We start from the raw sequence: 19808 nt of genomic DNA on the forward strand, positions 1-19808 counted from the left end.
GGACTGATATGCAAGACTTAACTAGACCAGACCAAGACTGAACTGGAAGGGACTGCAGTCTTCAGTCCTAAATAAGGACAGTATTTTTCTTCCACCAAACACTTTTTTAGTTCATATAATATGTAAAACTCACTGATAAAGTAAATCTACCAATAAAATTATAGATTGTTCTCCTCTTTGTAAGTGGTCAAAGTTACAAAATCGGCAAGGGATCAAATACTTATTTTTTCCACTCTATTAAATATCATTTTTCGAACAAAATTCCCATATTGTCCTTCGATTTATATTCCTAAAACCAAATAATGTATATTACTTATTATTTATACAACATCTATTCAATTATTCATTTTATGTGGTGCTTATAGGGGACTTTCAAGACAACATGAAAGCTAAAACCGCTAATGAAAATGGTAAGCCCATATTTTTGGAAGAAGGGATAAAATGAAAAAAAATATACATATATTTGTTATCAGATCATTGCACTTTTTATTTTAAATGTTATACACTAACAAAACTTGGTTTTGACATTATTTTCATTTACTATGATAAAATTGCTTTTGAAAAGTAATTGAGTTGTAAATAACAAAGAAATGTATTTTATTTTTAGTAAGGAAACAGCTCATTAATTTTATGATTAGAGAAGACTTGGATACTAGAGACCGTGCGTCAATATAAAGAAAATATTATAACTATGTTAATTTTTGGATTTTTTTTTTTACATACATACAGTTCATATTTGTTACAACTATGCCTATATGTCATGAAAGTTTAGATCTTGATATTTTATAATAGACATCGTATCTTTCGTCTTTCATTTTCAAGCTTTCTAAATTTGTCACCCCTCAAAGTATCATTCGCAGGAGAGTCCCTTAGCCCCCCTAATAGGCAACCACTGATGCCTGCTATGCATGTAGTGAAATAAATGTACTCATTGATACACAAATGATAATTTCATTTATTGTAAATACTTAAATTATGGATATTGAAAATACAGAGAGTAAGTAGCATTAAATTCAAGAAGGGGAATTTTTATTTTTTTTATTTTACAAAAAGGATAGTTTTATCTAATAGAATGGTTCGTATAATATTTTATATCTATTTACAGATTAAGGCAGTATTGAATGCCTTTTATATATTCGATTTGTTAAAAACATTTTAGTTTCAAAACAAGTCTTTTCTCAAATTAAATAAATGTTGTTTTCTTCATTTGGAGGAGTAGATATGGATTTAGAAATAGGATTAACCATACTTATAAATAATAAATAAGTAAGTAATACATCATATGTGGTGCGTCAACATAAAATAATAATGAAAAAATGTCAAGAAAAGGAGAAAAACCGGATTATTACCAAGAGGTTCAGGAATAGTTTAAAATTTTATTAGATTTACAATACTCAATTTTGAGCACAATCATTTTAGCTTCCTTTTGTGTTGACAGGTCACATATGTCTCATTCTTTAAAAATGTACAAATACTATCCAGACCAAATTTTGGTAAAAACCATTCTTCCCTTCTTTTGTGTTGACGGGCCACATATGAAAGAATAACAAAACAAAAAACACACTAAAAACTATACAGTATTAGTTAATGAATGGACACAAAGTATAAATACATTTTACGTTATTGATGGACATTATTATGAGTTGAAGAAACATAACAAGTGTTTTTTTTATATAATATGTACAATTACTAATATAATATGTAATTATTTGATATAATATGTAGATTGTAGGTAGAGTCGTATTAAGTACAAAATTTGAGCTTTATAACATTATTAATTAAAATACATACTTTGTAAAATTTTAATTTATGAAAAATAAATGAAAAATGCAGGAATATGTAATTGTAGCATAAAGAAAGGAAAATATGGAGGTGACAAGGATATTTATCTGACTGCATGGCTTAGTTTGGAATATGAAGAACAATTATTCTGATCTAGATCAGTTTTATGCAGCTCTTGTGTCTGGTCTACTTGTAGATATTATGTTAAAATACGGAGGAACAAAATCTACCAATTAAATAGATGCCTGTTTCGGCAAAGTAATCTCCCTTAAACAGGCCAAAGTTAACAGCTGAATGCACTGGAACAGCCTTTTGCATACCTTGTCACTTGTATATATTATTTCGCTCTATGATTCGTAGAAGCAGAATAGTAATTTATTGTAAAAGTAGTGTTGGGTTTCAGTCTGGAAATCTTAGAACGGTCTGAGACCGTTATAATTCTATCTAATTTAACTTCGGTCCGGACAAATCTCGTAGTCAAATTCAGTCTACAAAAAAAGTTGGATTTGAGCCCGTACCATAAAAATAAAAAGTATCTTTCGGTCTGAGAATGATTCTTTTATTTTCGGTAAGGTCTTAAGTCTTTTTCTAGACCGATTTAGAATAATATTTTGGTCCAGACCTCGATCTCGGACTATATGGCGAAATTTAATTGTTTTCAAATCGTGAAGCGATTTTTTGGTTTTTTTTTTGGGCAATCTATAGGCCGATCTTCTCCTCATTTATTAGTTGTACAAATATGATTAATGCAACACATTTAACTTCAAATGACGCAACTGAAGGTCGATGTATGTAATTATAAACCACAAATGACCTCATCAACATTTTATCTACATAGTTGGACTGGACAAATTTTAAATGTGATATATCCAGGCCGATTTTTTTATAAGCCCAATGCCGAAAAAAATATTGTTTGAGATATGTTCAGGCCAAACTTCTTTAAATTACCGTATTATTTCGGTCCACTTAAAACGATAAGGGTCTTAGTGTTGTCTTAGATTTTCATACCGAACCCCAACACTAGAATGGATATTTTGTTGTAGGGTATTTTTACCATGCTTATTTGGCTTATTCATAGTTATATAAAAGTAGAAAGGAATAAAAAGGGAGAGAAAAAAATATTGCAGTAGAAGTTGACATGAACTTAGAACTACATAAAAGTATAAAAGAGTTCAAAAGTAAGTCATCTGCAGTTTGCCCTGGTTATAAATTAGGTTAACTAAAGAGATGTTTAATCAATAGTTTGTTTGAAGGGGCTATTTGATAGTTATTTAGGGGAGTTAGTTCTATCAGAATGACGAAATTACACAAATTCATAAGAGCCTTCTAGAAGGAAATGAAGTTATATAGCAACAACGTTTCTCACTTTCAGTCTGAAAATCATTACTTATTATGATTGTCAATGGTTCTATAAATTTGGATTTGAATTATACAGTAAAGAAATTATTATAATTATGTAGATAAACATATTGTAAAAAATACCGATACATATTATATATAAATGATAGGATCCCCAACCAAAGAAAGATAGTATCAGATTCAGCATGATCAAACGAAAAAAGTAACAAAAGCTTAATGGAATTTTCCACTTGCAAAAAAAATAAAATAAAACTATATTAGATAATATTTACGATAAGCAACATTGATCACATGATCTCCCTTTATCAGATGAACTACACTCAACAATGTGATGTGTATCACTGTATTGCATATGCTCTGGAGAGGAACAGGCTGAAGAGGAGAAATACAACTTATCATTCTTATTTAAACTCCCAAGGCTTCTTGAGCGGTCAATACTGCTGGAATCCTCATTTTCTGTTCGAATAATGTCATCTTTGACAACTGACATGGATGCTCGACGATACTGTTCGCGTGGAGAATCTCCTGTGAGTAGATCATAATGCTGACTGGAGTTGTTGCCCGTGCTGTCAACTGAGCCTTTTCGAATCTGATGTTGAAGCTCTTTTAGTCTCTCCATTCGTGCTTGTTTCTCCATCGCCCATTCTCCCAGGGATGATTCTCTTCTCTCTGTTTCTTTTTTGACTTCTTTCACGTGTTTGTAGCTCCCTGTAGAGATGACCATGCGGTTACCGAAAACAGGCATTTTGGTTTAGTGTTTTATAGTAAACTTGTTGGGGTGTCTGTCTGAAATAATCAAACGAATATCATTATTTGTTGCATTTTTTTATACTAGCCAACCAATAATTAAACAATAAATTTGTCAGATGTACAAAGTTACGAGGTTTTATATATAAAAAGCTAGATAATTGAAAATATGTATATGTTCTTTTCTTTAAAAACTATATTGCATAATGAAAAATAATGGGGAGGCATGCCAATTAATATTTAAGGTGGGACTCGTATATTTGCATGTCCAATATTGAAAATAAATTATTCAATTGTTGCTAGCGCTAATATAAGGCCCCGAAATACAAAATGATGAAGAAAATAAATCATTTTAAATCAAGTTTATAGCTTTCTAATTAAGAGTCAAATCAAAATACAAGTATCTTAAAAAATTAACCATGATATTTAAACAGGCTCGTCTAATGTTCAGTATTTGTAACCGCGATTGCAAAAAAGTTATGCACTCTAAAAATTGTATCTGAAAGGTCTAGTGACGGTCCGATTAAAAAATTAAATATTTTGTCCATGGTGGACCATCAGCGTGTACAGTACCTTCAGATACCAATTAGAGATTGTTATTGAGACCAAAGAATGAAAAGTTGAATAAAAAAGTTAATGTACTATTCTAAGCTTTTTTTTTTTTGTTTTTTTTTTAAAGGATTCAATATCGGTTAATTAATTGACAAGTTAAAATTAGTTATATACTTGTAATTAAGCTTTAAGTGTTTCCTTATTTTGCAACACCCAGTACAATACATATTTATTAATTATTCATAAGTAGTGGTGAAGGATTGGTCCTAGGATTGATCTCCTAATCAGTTTTTCCCTCCTTCCTTCCTTTCAGTCTATCTTAAGACTTTTTTTTTTTTTTTTTTTTTGTACTTCGGTACAACTATATTTCCACTTATTATTGTATAAAACCATAAGTTTGATTTTTTTATAAACAATATTCTTCAATATTACCGTAGGCAATGGCGTTTTTGTGCATCTAAATTTATATAACAGAATGTGTACTTTTGCAGTTATGTAATTAATTTTAATTTCTGCTATGGGCCGGTATAAAAATGAGAAAAATCTTTATGGACAAGATGCTACTTGAAATTGAAAAAAAAAGCAATCAATCACCTAAGGTTAGTAGCTCTACTTCATCCAAAATTATGAATAGTCTGCGAAAATAATGAATAATCTGACCTTACCTTTTATACTGTTATGAGCACCTTTTGTCCTACGGTCCTAGCTGTCTTTTTTATTTTCGTCGCAATTAGCTAAGATTGAAAATCATTCAAACGAAGAAAAAATGAATGAAAGCAAGAACGTTTAATGCTTGAGTATCTGCTTTAGTCATACACTTTCCACCTTCAACTTCAGATATATCGTCTCATTAAAAGGAGATATGATAAAACTTCAACAGCTGAAATCACGTAGATACCATAAAATATCCATAAGGAATAAAAAAATTAAGAAGGGATTTTTGAAAGGAAAAAACTTAGTTTAGAAGTTAAAAAAGGAAAAATAGTTAATGCAGATGCTCTTTTTTATTTTTTGTTCATTATCCAATAATTTGTTGGTATACTTCATTTCCCTTAAAGATAAGAATTGTTGCATATCCTTGTTGTAAATTGTTTTAAAAATGCATAATAAAATTAATATATATTATTTATTTATAATATTAATTATTAATGTTATTTTAAATGCAGAAAGTTAATCCCTTTATAGTAGTAATTCATTTTCTCCCCTAACACCCCCCAAAAAAAAAAAAAAAAAAGAATAACATGCAGCTGATATTCACAAGTGTCTTTATTCAGTACTACACTAAGTCTTGTTCCTGCTTTCTCCTCCTACTTCTCAGTAATTCCACGCCTAATGATATGTTAAATATTTTATCAATTAGAAGGAGATAATGTGTATAATAAAAGGATATGTTGATCAGTATGAGCAACGTCTTTCAACTATTTGGAAGATAAATGCTCACAACTGATAGTTGTCATGTGTCTATTCAAACATATTTATTTTTAGAATGAATCAATTGATTATTACAATGATTTATTTCTAAAATATTTCCATTTTTTTATCTTTAAATCCTATCATAAAACTATCTTTTTCAAAAAGTAGAGGTTTAATACAAAAACAAATAATTCATTTAAATATTTTTTACATTTTTTCTAATAAAAAGGTCATTACGAAAATAGCTTTAAAAAACATTATGCCAAAATTATCCGAAAAGAAAAGTTTCTTGTCTATTATTTTTGTTGTTGTAACAATTTTAAAGCTCACATATTCAAAATTGTTTTTTCTTTAAAATAAAATAAATTATTTGAAACGTTATCGTCCTGTTAAAAAAACTACGCTAAAACTTTTCAAAAATGTTTTGTCTCTTCAAAAAAAATTATTGTTTGTTAAATTTTGTCTTTTGTCACATTTAAAAAAAAGTATTTGTCAAATTTGGTATTTATATAAAAACAAACATTCTGTCTCAAAGCCCTATACTCCCCCAATTGAAAAATCTTGGTCACGGTCCTCCCCTTAAGAAAAATACTTGTTACAGCTCCTTGAAAATTATCTTTTATATCGTCGACAAATTCCTTATAAATCTCCTTCCACTTTATCAACCCAAAATCCTGCAGACACATGTAAATTTTCCTTTAAGACATTTTTGTTAGATATTTTTTGTCGAAAAAGTATAGATATATCGAGACAAAAACATTTGTTATAATAAAACACAAGTATCTACAATACATTGGCTTACTCTCATTCATAAATGTAGGAATGGGACTTAGTCAAAAAGAGTTCTTATATCAGCCACCCTTTTAAAACATTTTTTTAGTAGGCAATGCAATCTTTCAGAAAATCAAAGTTAATTATAAGTTTTTTTTATTTTTTGTACAATTTCAAATTATAAGAACAAAAAGCATTAAATGAAATGAGATTTCCTATCCCTTCACAGCAGGAAATACTATTAAAAAAAAGTATGTAGGTTTGTTTATTATTCAATCACGTTAATACATACCCACTTTATAAAAAAAACATGTACACTGTTCATATATTGCATGTAATATGTTTAAAATAGGACGAAAATTGAGCTTATAGTTCTAGTAATCTATATATCTATGTAAACATCAATTATGCGCACATACATACATATGGTATATATATTTTCATTGTTATTAATAATACAATGACTAATAAATTCTCTTTTTTTAAATTCGTGAGTGTATGTAAGCTTGTAAATCTTAAGCATTTTTTTAGTTTATGAGTTTTTTTTTGTTATTGGCAACCTGAAAAGTGTTGCATTTTTTCTCCAAAGATGTCATAATTATTATTTACACGGTATTACCTCGCTAACAAAATTATAAACTATATTTTGTTGTCAGCTGTCGATTTGTCTGCTTCTGTTATCTCAGGAGTGCTCTGAAGATTGATTGGTGAATTAAAATTATATTTTATAACACGTCGTTACCTTTATTTTATTACACAACCCTCTTTCCAAAAAAAAAAAAAGCCATAACCATCTGGCAGTTAGCCAAATAAGTCAATCATATTAACTGCTATTGATCTCTTAAGTACTATCCTCAAGACTATCATTGGCATATTTCTTTTTCTACAATTTTTAAAATGAAATATGTTGATATATATATTTCCTAATATTAAAATCCATATTTCATTCGATACTATCTTATAGTACTACTTAGTAATATTTTATTAAAAACATAGCTATACATTTGTATATATGATAGCCAATAATAAAATGACCTATATAATTTATACAGTGAGTGATCAACAAGAACTTGTAATCCTGTATCTTTTGTAAACGGAGCATAAGTATCGTTAATGATGAAAATCGTTTCTAAAATGGACATGTAAAAAAAACCTTAAATCAACATGATACCCCTGACATTTTAGAGTATGTTTTGGAGGAGAGGAGCTACAATCAGCTGTAAAAAGAAGGATGGGCAGAAGGAAATAAACAAGCATATGTAATCGTTCTACTGGATACCGAGTGATCAATGAGGGGACCTCAAAAGCAGCCAAAAGGTCTGAGAGAGCACTTCAATACCCAAAGAAAAGGTAAAGTCTATAAGTAAAGCCATTTAAGCGAAAAGAAGACAGGTCACTATACGATGTCTTGCTTGAGAGTTTAATACATGCTGGAGGAAAATGAATCGATTAATCATTAAAGATCTTGGGCTTCAAGAGGACCAAAAGACAAGGTTTAATACCTTTTACTAAGCAAAAAGGACTACACGTTGCAAGAAACTTTTGAAGAAATTGAAGAAAAAACCACTTTGGACAATCATCGTTTTTCCAGATGAAACCCCTTTTAGTTTGACAGATATTATGGTCAATGTCACTAGATTCTACCTTGTATAGCATAGGGTTGTGCTGATAATGATGTAGTTCTTGTTGCTAGAGAACCCCATTATGCAAATCTCCAAGTTGTTGCTGTAGTTGGATTTTATGACCGAAAATGTGACCTGCTGTTCCTGGAACAAGGGGAAAGGCTCACGTCTACCACATATATTAAGTACATGAGATTAGTTAAAACAATTTTCCTCTCAGAAAAGAGTAAAAATTAAAAATCCTAAGGAATACTCTACCTTCAATAATATAATTAATCCCTACAACCAATTAAATTCTCTACAAGTGGCAGCACTGGTATATCTCAAATATGCTAATTTTAGCTCAAAAATATATTTCCATACTTAGAAGCAATTAAAAGGGCGAGAGAATAAAACTATTGATTTTCTTAAGACCACAATAAAAGCCAGCCTACTCAGTAATATACCATAAGGTGAATTTTGTGCCAAATAGCCCCTCTCCCTCTACATACATACAGGCCATAAATGATCTATTAATTTATTGTAAAAACATTTTTTTCTTTTTCTAATGCAGATGTTTTTAGGATTAACAACACATTCTTTTTACCACTCTTTAAAAAATACAAATCATAAATCATATATATTTCCTACTGTGTAAATTACACAGTATTTGCCTACTTACAACTAGGAGTAGCATAATATCATATTAATTTTGATATATATGTTCATACATCACATAACTATTTTATATCTACATAATATGTATATTGATTTGATCAAACTTTGTTTCCTCTTTAATAAAAAAACTTTTTTTACTAGTGATAGTCCGTCACTTTTTACTTCCTATTAATTCTTAAAAAAGAAAAAAATATCAAGGAGACAAAAGATAAGACTGAGCCATCTACCTCTTTTGACAAAAAAGATATCGAGGGATGCACTACATGATATGTGGCCCGTCAAGACGAAAGCAAGTTAGAAATATTTATCTCAAAGTTGAGTGTGAATTACATTTGTATTCTTCCACGAATTATCTTCAATTTCTATTAACAAATTATTCTTGTTAACCATTTAGGTGGGACGCAAATTGCACTTGAAGTAGACAAAATTCATTGTCACTATATAAAAATAAGAAATAAATTTAAAATTTATTTGAAAAGGCACATATCGGGGCGAATATAAGTCTCTTAAATCAAATAAAGTTTTCCTAAACTCATCACACATTTTTAATAATAATCCTAAAATTGCATAAACTATGTCTATGAAATATTGAGATGTATTTATATATTAACTAAAAAATTAATTGAGATTTTCTTTTTTTCTTAATTTTTGTTCCAGATTGTTTTTATGTAGACGTTTCACAAATACTGTATTTTAGCTTCATTATTAAATACTACTGCTGTTTTTAAGATATTTAAGACACACTCAAAAATGATGACTCTACAAACGTCCAGAAAAACTTTGCTTTATTTATAAAGATTTTAATTAATCTTACTTTAAAAAATGTGCTTGTTGAAATGTGGCTCTTTCAATGAAAAGCAGTACACTCTTAAAATTAGCCATCAGCTCAAATAAAATCTTGCAAAAATGATTGGTGATTTAACAAAGGGCATTTTATGGATACATGTATATGTATGTGAATAAATATGATTCATGAAAAACATAACTTGATTTTTATTTATTTAAAAATTAGATTTTAATAAAATCCCTCACAAATAAACTATTTGATGATAATAATTATTATTTGAGTTAATCAAAATTTATACGGAGCTTATAAATCAATTAATAAGATTCAAATATACTTTTTTAAAGATAATAAGAGGATCTTAGTAGACTTAATTGAATACTCTCTCTATTTCATAGATGTTCATAATTTGAGTAAAAACTTTCAAATTAAAGGCATAAGTTGAGTGATAAAAAATATTAATTCTAAATGATTATGTATAACGTCGTGGATGGAGGATTGACGGCAGAAAAATTGGACATTGGAATATTAGCATTAGCAGAAAATCGCCTGCAAATATATGATATTTCCGGTGAGCCATCCACTGATCTATTTCATCTTCAGATGGATCTCAACTATCAAGGATTCGTTGATAGTTGAACCATCTCCAGATGCGAGACAATAAAATAGCCTTCCTGATTCCTAAGCTTAAATATTGAAAGTTATAAAAGTATCACAAATCAAAGAATATATATTTTCTATATTTATTTATCGATAATTCTTACTGCTTCAAATTCAATGCACTCTAGAGCTCTTTCTACAAAAATTAAACGCATTAAAATTTGATATTACAGTCTCAAAATAAACAAACTCAGTGATTTATAAGAAATCTTGTTTAGAGGAGATAGTCGTTTTTTTTGCTTCCAAAATTTAATTTATCATTTCATTTTCACTCCTAAAAACCAAATAAATTTTTAATAATAGAACCTCTTTAATTTAAAAGGGAGATTGTTGAGGTTTGAAGATTATAATATGCTGATCTTTTAGAAATATATTGTTTATAGACATATTGTGGATATGATAATCTGTCTTTACACTACGACTACAATATGGCAAAAACGTAATGACGTGTCAACCCACTCCCTTCCCTCTACATATTATAAAAAGACAATATCTTACCAATATTTAAAATTCGGAATAAATAAATATAGAAAGGGGTTGTAGACACGATTTTACATTTTTTTTTATGAAGCTTATTTTCTTGACATCAATTTTTAATGTGTACACTTCATGATTCAATGACTTGAAAATAACTGTGTGGAAAGATAGAAATACTTTCCTCCTCAGTTTTGAGCGTATTTTTCTAGAGTTTAATCGTGTCGTAATCAGGCGAGCTACTCCTTACCCTTCCTTGCATGATAAAAGACCCTTTTTTAATACTATAATAAACATATCCAATGCCTTTTTCTCTCCTCCCACACCCAACAATAATACATACATATATGTTAAGAGGAGAATTTTCGTCCTGAGCTTGCTTTCTTTTATGACAAACCTTTCTCTTGCTTTATTTTGTATGTAGTTTTCTGTTGGTTTCTAAATAGTATACATAATAATACCCATGACAATGTTCTTTATTGTAAAATGTACATGCATAGATAGGAAAAGAAAAAGGTTTTGTTATTTGATGGTAGTTGGGACCATACGCTGTTTTTTTAACGATGGTCCAGAAAAAGTTATAATAATAAACTAAAAACAACAATAATAGCTCCTATAATATTGCGTGGGGCATACAAAGATTACAAATGGACATCTTTCTTGCCATTATGCATGTATAACAAATGGATTTATTCCTCTTGCTCACAGTAACTGCTGTTAATTTTGATAAAAGGTTTTTGGTTTTTATAAATACTAAATAAATTTAATTTTGTATTAAAAAAATGTAATAAAGTTTTAGAAAATGTTGACTTTCAAAATTTTAGACAGGGCAATAACTTTCCTGACAAACAAAAACTGAGAAAAACCAGAAATTTATTTGACACTTCGAAAAAAGAAGAAAAACATTATTTTCAATACAGAAAATAGCAAATTTCAAAATTGTGAAGACAACAAAAAATGAAGACCAAATTTGAGAAATAATATTTTTTTTTTAATTTTAGAGTAAATATTTTTTTGAAATAAACAAAATTAGCGCACTAAATAAATCATACATTTTTATTCGAAATTTGAAATTTTTTTAAACATTTTTGAATAAAAACTTGGAAACGAACATTAATGTAAAGATTTTATTAAATAATACCAGACTTATCACCTATATTCCATAAATATTCCATATATACCATTCAACTTTGATATGTTTCTTTGATCAATAGTACCATATATCTTGTTAAAGTTTTTTCGCGTATAACATGATCCCTATTTTCAGTAATAAATTATCAGGAATTAATCGTAAAAAGAGCATTTTCTCAGAAATGATATTTAAATTTTTATGGAAACTCTGGCCAATTCTTCTTAGATATTGTATTTATTAAGTTTTCCAACTCCAATAACTAAATAATACCACCACCCATTAAAAATTGATTACTTTCTAAATGTAGGTTTAATTTTTGGAGAATATGGTTTTTCCAAATGTCTTCATAGAAATTGCTTATAAATAAAATGACTGTATATGTAACATTTTAGATGGAGCAGAGAGGCAACCTACTTAAATTACATATTTAGAGGATTCATGGTATTTAGATAGAATAAGTATAATCTGGCCTAAATTTTTCAATGGGCTATTTATCTATCTTTGAGAATCGATTCAAACTCTTGTGAACATAATATATTATCCATTTGTTCACAGCCCAGATGAAAGAGCTCTGAAAAATAGTTTATCAACTAACTTCTCATTCATTTATTCAAAAAAGTGAAGGCGGGTTACCACAACTATCGTGTGCGAACACTTTTAAGTCTAATTAGTATATACTATATATATAAATGACATTGGGAAAAGAGATGTTTTGATAAAATAAAAATCACACATATATATATAAAGGGTTTTTCATTAACAGCGCTCACATTTTTTTTTTAAATAAAACGAAAACAGTTTGAGATATTGACGATTTCTTTATTTGCCGTTAAAACTACTTAAGAAATTAAAGCTCTTCTGGATGAAGACCTGGTAAAAGCTGAGCTCATTTGACTAACTGGCAACCAGATGACCTCCAGGAACTAGCTTCTAAGAGAGAGAGTAATATTCTCTACTTTGTTGCCGGGTATATTAGTTTTTCTTTGAAGAAAAAGATCAGCTGTACATCATACCAAGAATTAATTGTCATCAGAGACACATCTCCGGACTCAATAACCTTCGATAGCCCAACCAATCAGCATGTATACCTGAAATAGTTCATCAACATAATGAGCATAGGGGGGTTGTCAACTCCATCCGAACCTTCTCTACCTCTCCTGTCCTTATGCTTACTCCATGTTCTCATACATCACAGCTACTCCTGAAGAGAACAGTTTACTTGGCACCCCAAATCCTGGAGCTTCATTTGTTGCCACATTAATTGGCAGGATGCAGGACAGCTTAAACTCCGACATTATCGCCGTTGTGGGAGTAAAGTACGAGGAAGAATACTCCTAGTCAGCTTCTCTTCAAAGAATTTCATTCGCTTTGTTTAATGTCATGTATAAAAATTTAAGTGCTAAATTGAATGATGACGTCCGATTTCTAACAAAAAAGTGAATGACAGCAAAGAATTCAGAAGCTAATAGAAAAAAGGCTAAAGTTCAATCAAAATCCTCTGACTTGGAGACTTGGACCAACTTTATTCCGACTGATAATGAGTTTACATTGAGATTTAGTAAATATATTTTCCAGTTCTCCTTTCATTGCTTCCTTAAAATTAGATTTGGATTTTAATAATCTATATTCCGATTGAAGGATTTCCACTTTTTCCTGTAAATCTGCATTCTGTTTCCTTAGTGACTCGAGTTCTAGAATGAGTGGATCTTTTCTGGTATTAGAAGCCCTACTAATTTGTATAATCCAGGATACACATGCTTGATTAGATGCGTTAAACTTTTCTAACACAAGTGTTTGAGTTGATTCTACGTTGGCTTGGGATGATTTGTCTAATGTCTCCAAATATATTTCACTAGAATCTTCTTCAAAATGGTCCACTATCTTAATTAATTTCGTTTTTCTTGGAACATGCTCTAATCCTTTTCCCAGTATGAGACCTCTGGAAGGGATAGCATCTTCTTTCAATTTTCTTTTTAAAAGTAGTCCCAGCAATTCATCTTTTAAATCCTTTTTATAAATATTTTTCTCATAATGATTCCCACAAATTCTAGGATATTTTCCTAAGGGGTCCTTTCGATGACAAGAACTTCCCCATTTTTTCCTCCTCGAGGGATCATTTGCAAAATGATGATAAATTATGTTGTTGGGAGAATCACAAGGGGCAACTGCACAACTGACAGTTTCATTCCGCGAATACATTATAATTTTTCAGAATGGTGAATAGGTATTATTATCGTAATAATAATAATCAATGAGTAATAGTACATATATTGTAAAATATCATACTCTAAGGATACCAAATATTATACTGTAAGGATACCAAATATCTCTCTCTTGGCCCACAACGTAGTCCCAGTTCTTAATTTTGCCCTTTTGTGAATTTATATTTGGTTACCCTTTCTATTCTCTATGACGTCAAAATCTCCCTCACTTGCCCAACAGTCGTTACGATATTCTAATTTCTAGCAAGCCCGATTACATGATGGTCTAACCTTGTATTTCTATTAAACTTGGGGTAGACCATCATGAAATCGAGCTTACTAGAATTTTAAATCTGATGTACTGTACTGACTGCTGGGTAAGAAAGTAAAGATTTTGACAAAAAACATGCAACCACTCATAGATTATGACGTCGCTATTGCTAGAATTTTCAATTTTATGTATCGTACCGACTGCTGGGCAAGAAAAACAGATTTTGACAAAACATGCAACCACTCATTTACTATGACGTCAATATTAAAAGGTGGTGGAAGTCAAACATCAGTCGTACATGCGTTATGGTATAACCTTGTATTTCTATAAGCCTTGAGTTACGTTATTTATCAGCCCATACGTTTCAGATGAAGATAGATTTATGCTTCTTTTAAAAGCGGTCGAAATTGCAATTTTTTACTAGTGCAAACGGACGCGCCGTATAAATTCTGAACTTCTGTTGGTATATAGTTAGAGTGTTTGCTAGCTTGTAAAGTTGACCAAATTCAGAATTATCATGGATCACGAGATGTGTTTAGGTGTTGGTAATGACCTCCTAAACTTTTTTTTGTTGTGATATCAAAAACAATTTTTTAACATTGGGTGAGCTCAGACTCTTATATGTGAGTCGATGTGTATTATTTGATATTAGAAGGTTCATTGATGCTCAGGATAAATTTAGCTGCCTTGGGGCCCAGCAGATCACCTACACAACCTGTGGGCAAGGTTGTATTATAGCATATTAGAATAGTTATTTCGCGCTCAGAAGCGGGGCGGTGATGGAGTTTATATTGTCTCGGGGCCTGCATTTCAAATGGACAACCTGAGAGCAGGGTTTATTTCAGGATATAAGAAGGATTCCTGAATATTCAGGGAAGTAGTAGCGGATAGATTAACCTTGCCTCGGGATCAGCAGTTCACATACACAACCTGGTATCAAATTTGTTACAAAATATGGAAACATATTAATTTGAAATCGGAAAATTTGCACTCATGCTCTTTAGATATTATTTCCCTCACATTCAATTTGAGGAGCGTTAGGCAATAAAAATCGTCGTCAATTTCTATAGACAAACTATTCATATTAAAATTTCGAGGCACTGCAAGTTGCTCATAAAGTAGTCAAAATTGATTGTCATAATAAAGTAATGAAAATGTTTATTCTGAGGGCGGCCATATTAATGTTTATGCTAATTTATGGTTATTAAATCAAATAAAGGTTCTCAACTATTGGTAAATTTCTTGGTTATCCTAACTTATCCCAAAAGTTTGAATACAATCTCTGTAATTGACTGAAATATGTCTATGAAATATTTGGCTGTAATTACAGGGTGCACGGAAATTACTGTAATCAAGACATTTAAACTTCGTAGATATAATTTCAATTTAATTTTATCTAACATAAAAATTTCATTCAAAATGGCCACCTTCTGTCTTCACGGATGCCGTCAACTGTGACAAAAGTCGTTGGCGTCGGCACGCACAACTTTATGGCCGATTTGGTGCTTAGTTTAAAGCTTAAGGTTTAAGTAAAGGACTCGAGGGAAAGAGCAGACTGACAAAAATGAACAACAATTATCTTGACTTACACGAGAAGAAATGTTGGTCACTTTCGTCATAGCTCATCGAAATTACTGTCAAGCAAAGAAACTCTATTTAAAATAATCATCCAATTACTACGTGTCAAGGAGTAATTTATGAATAGACTATATTCCGTGATATTTTCTTGAAAAGTATTGATACAAAACGTCATTAGTTCTTTGTTATCTTCGTGAGTCAGACCTTCCTATTTTAACTTATTTCACATTAAAATCCAAATGAGGATGAGAGTCAGTGATAACTCATCTAGGAACTCTCTACAAAGAAACAAGAAAAACTTAGGGAAGGAGACGAATAGGCGAATTCCACTTGCCATATGAAAGTTAGATTACATGAGATAAATTCACAAATTACTAAGACATAATTGCATTCATATGTACTAATAATGATGAAGTATGTTGAACAAATAGTATTAAGTCTTGATTGTTCAAAAAAAAAAAAAAAAAAAAGACTGCAGAAGTATCGCTCCGGTCAAAATAAAATTTGTTATTCTAAGGACCGGTCCTTATCGGTCTTTTATTGTAACTACAATGGCTGAAATAACTTAGTTACTAACTGTTAAGTGACTCCCTTGAGTCCTTCAATATGTCTTTTCAGCTCTTCAACATAACTTATTTCAAGAAACAAGATAGTCGAAGTTTAAATTAAGATGTGTGTGGCTAGAACTTATTAATATACGTTAATTCTAGCTATCATTTCTTATTTACTTCGTTTTTATATTATTCAGTCATAACTATGATTGAAGAATAGCTATGAAGATAGCAAGGACATGGGACTGAAGGAGTGAGGTATCGGTCCTTAGGACCGTTGAATTGTAAAAAAAATTGAACCAATAAAAAAAAACTAAAAAAGAGAGGAAATAGATTCGGCAATCACTTTTAGGACCGATCTAACACCAATAGTAATATTAGTCAATTACATGTTTAAAGAATAACAAAGAGATGGACACCAATTAACATTTTATGTCATAGCGTCGCTATAAATTCCGTTCTACCCCAGCTATTTTAGAAGCAGACACCAAAAGTTTACAATAAGAATCTGGTCACCCTGAATCTCACAAACTTTACGACATGTGTTACTTCCCTATCTTCCTCCTCTTTCTGTGTCTACCCTTCAACAGTCAAGAAGTATCAATATAAACAGTTAAATTTAAATTGATAAACATGAGCCAAAAATCAGTAGAAATAACGGCGCAGGACAGGCTATCATCCTTCTAGACCTGCTGCTTTTGAAACTCCCTATCATCAACAGTAGACCGGTTGCCACGTACAGGTGCCCCACTCAAAATCTGACACAAAATTCAAATCCTTTATTGATGAATTTTATACATTAACAGAGTCTTTAGATTCACAACTGTCTATTCCGATGAAACCCCAGAAATTAAACACCTGGAGTTAGTGCCACAATTATCGACTCTAACTAAATACACAAGAATTTCAGATTGTCTTCTCCACTCATTATGTGGGCATATGAGGAGATAAGTGACATTTCTAGAAAGTTAACTGCGATCCCTTCTCTGCCGATCTTTTGGATGAGGCAGCAAGCAAGAAAGGAATCCAAGATTTTTTGAAAGCCATGTTATTAAAGGAATGGGATAATTTCCTTGTTTCCTTCATGGAACACTTCCCTTCTGTAGAAAGCTATGTTTTTTTTACAATGCCTGAGAAGAATGGGAAAACACACTTTTAGTCTTTGCCTTAAAACATCAATCCTGAAGGAAGAATCAAAATAGCGCCACGCCATCTTATGTTTAGTCCTTCATCAATCAAGATGACGTTGGACAATGTTCGGAATGACCAAGATTCATTTTTATGCTCTTTAGGTCTGTCTGATGCATATCATTTTTTTAAGATTTTTTCTGACAATCGTCGTTTTTTTAGATTTCAATGGAGAACCAATATTTACCAACTTAATGTTTTATGTTTCGGTCTGGCATAAGCATTAATAATTTTTACAAAGCTTTTGAAGCCAATGGTATGATATATTAGGTCACAACTTAAGATAAGTTTTAGTCAAGGTTGTGCACGATTCAGTTTCAGTGGTTATATCGGTCCCGGTCTCGATTCTTTCATTTCAACGGTTTCGGTTTATCTTTATAGCTATTATTTCCGGTCTTGGCTCCCTTCTTCGGTCTCGGTTTTTTTTTTTACAGGCTCAGTTTGGTAACAGGAATTGAAAGCAAGGGGCGTCGCTAAAAAAATGTACCCAGGAAATGAGTGCCCTTATACGCAGAGTGCGTAGTATCCCAAGCATTGAGAAATAAAGTATAGAGTGCTTACTCATTAGAATGACAAGGACAATTTATTGAAGTCTTCAGCTGATGAGCAATAAAGAAACATAAGGATCAAATCATTCAGTTATTATGTCAACATTAGCCTTTCATTTCATGTTACCTAATTTAATATTTAATATATATTATAACCATCTATTTTCAGATGTCCTAAAAATCTAGTGCTTCTAAAGCCGTTTCCAAGATTGGAAACAAACCAAATGGTCAAGGATATGTTTTAAGGACTTCAAGGACTCTGACATCATTAAACACAAAGTTAAGTGCACTCTTGTTAATTGTTGATGGAGCAGTGCCCCCTATTTTTGACTTTCCAATACACATAAAAAAAATGGAGTCCCATCGACGAATCTTAAACGAAGAACTTATGAAGAAGACATTTTTTATTAAAATAGGTATTCACGAGAACAAACGAGAATATTAGGAATTTATAAGAAAAAATCAATTATGAAAATGTTCTTCATAATGTTGTTATAGGCTTCATGCGATTCAAGGCGAATTTAAACACCAATCGTAGAGATTCCTTTAAGAGATCATATACTCCTTTCCTAGAGTGAAAATTGAGGCTGATGAATTATTATAACAATGAACTATTTCGCATTTTCCAGATTTCATATTTATACTAGCCATTTTGATAAGAGAAAGGAGGAAAATTTAAACTATGTTGAGTACCCTCATTATCCGTTTGACACCTAAAACACATTAAGTAAGACGAATCGGCTATTTACTGTATAATATTTGAATGTTTTGATCCTTTTGTTGTTTGTATTCATCAGCTGTCTCTCACTTCAATTTTTTCCTAAATTAAGCACTCTATATCTTTTATCTCTATGGTCCCAAGTTCCAGCAGGGAAGGTCGCTTAATACAATGGTTTTCAAAGTGGGGACAGTGAGGGGATGATAAGGAGGAGGGAGCTGGACGACGGAGAATTGAGGATTGCTTTCAGTCCATATATAGTACACATATTTCGTATAAAGGGAGCTCAGCTAAAAAAAATTGCATAAAACTATGTATATGGAATAGTAAGAAGTTATGAATATACCAAAAAATACAAGAAACGAAAATAAGCACAAGAACCAAGACCGATAAGCAATATATTGTGGTCTTGGTTCGACTTTGTTGGTTTCGATAATAGCGGTGGTACTAGAAACGGAACTGCTATATATATAAAAGCACAATCTTGACTGTAGCATCTCTATAGATGACTTAATTTTGGGTTGCAGTAAAATTATTGTGGTAAAAAGGTTGGCAAAAAAAAAAAAAAAAAAAAAAACATTGGGGTAATATCGTTGTGTACATTATTATTGTGAGACAAAAACGGTGTGGGTAATATAATCGTGAAGCAATATCATTGTGAGTAATTTCATTGCAAGACAATATGATCGTGGGTAATTTTGTTGCAATTTATATTATATGCGGACCTGGCCCACAGGGGGATCCGACTGTATAATTAAAACAAAGCATTGTGATGGCTGGAGAGTAATGATGAGACAATA

The 19808-nt window shown here is 30.9% G+C and overlaps 1 protein-coding gene across 1 annotated transcript; it reads right to left on the reverse strand.

The window, feature by feature from the left end:
* Positions 1–937: 937 nt before the first annotated feature.
* LOC121118594 (uncharacterized) lies at positions 938–10984 on the reverse strand. Its single transcript, XM_040713173.2, has 2 exons — positions 10846–10984; positions 938–3927 (listed from the first exon to the last, which is right to left on the reverse strand). The coding sequence occupies exon 2, from the start codon at positions 3884–3886 to the stop codon at positions 3410–3412; it is 477 nt and encodes a 158-aa protein (XP_040569107.1). The 5' UTR covers positions 3887–3927; positions 10846–10984; the 3' UTR covers positions 938–3409.
* Between the last annotated feature and the right edge of the window lie 8824 nt (positions 10985–19808).

Source organism: Lepeophtheirus salmonis, chromosome 5 (genome assembly GCF_016086655.4).
Source record: "Lepeophtheirus salmonis chromosome 5, UVic_Lsal_1.4, whole genome shotgun sequence".
Classification (NCBI taxonomy): Eukaryota; Metazoa; Arthropoda; class Copepoda; order Siphonostomatoida; family Caligidae; genus Lepeophtheirus; species Lepeophtheirus salmonis.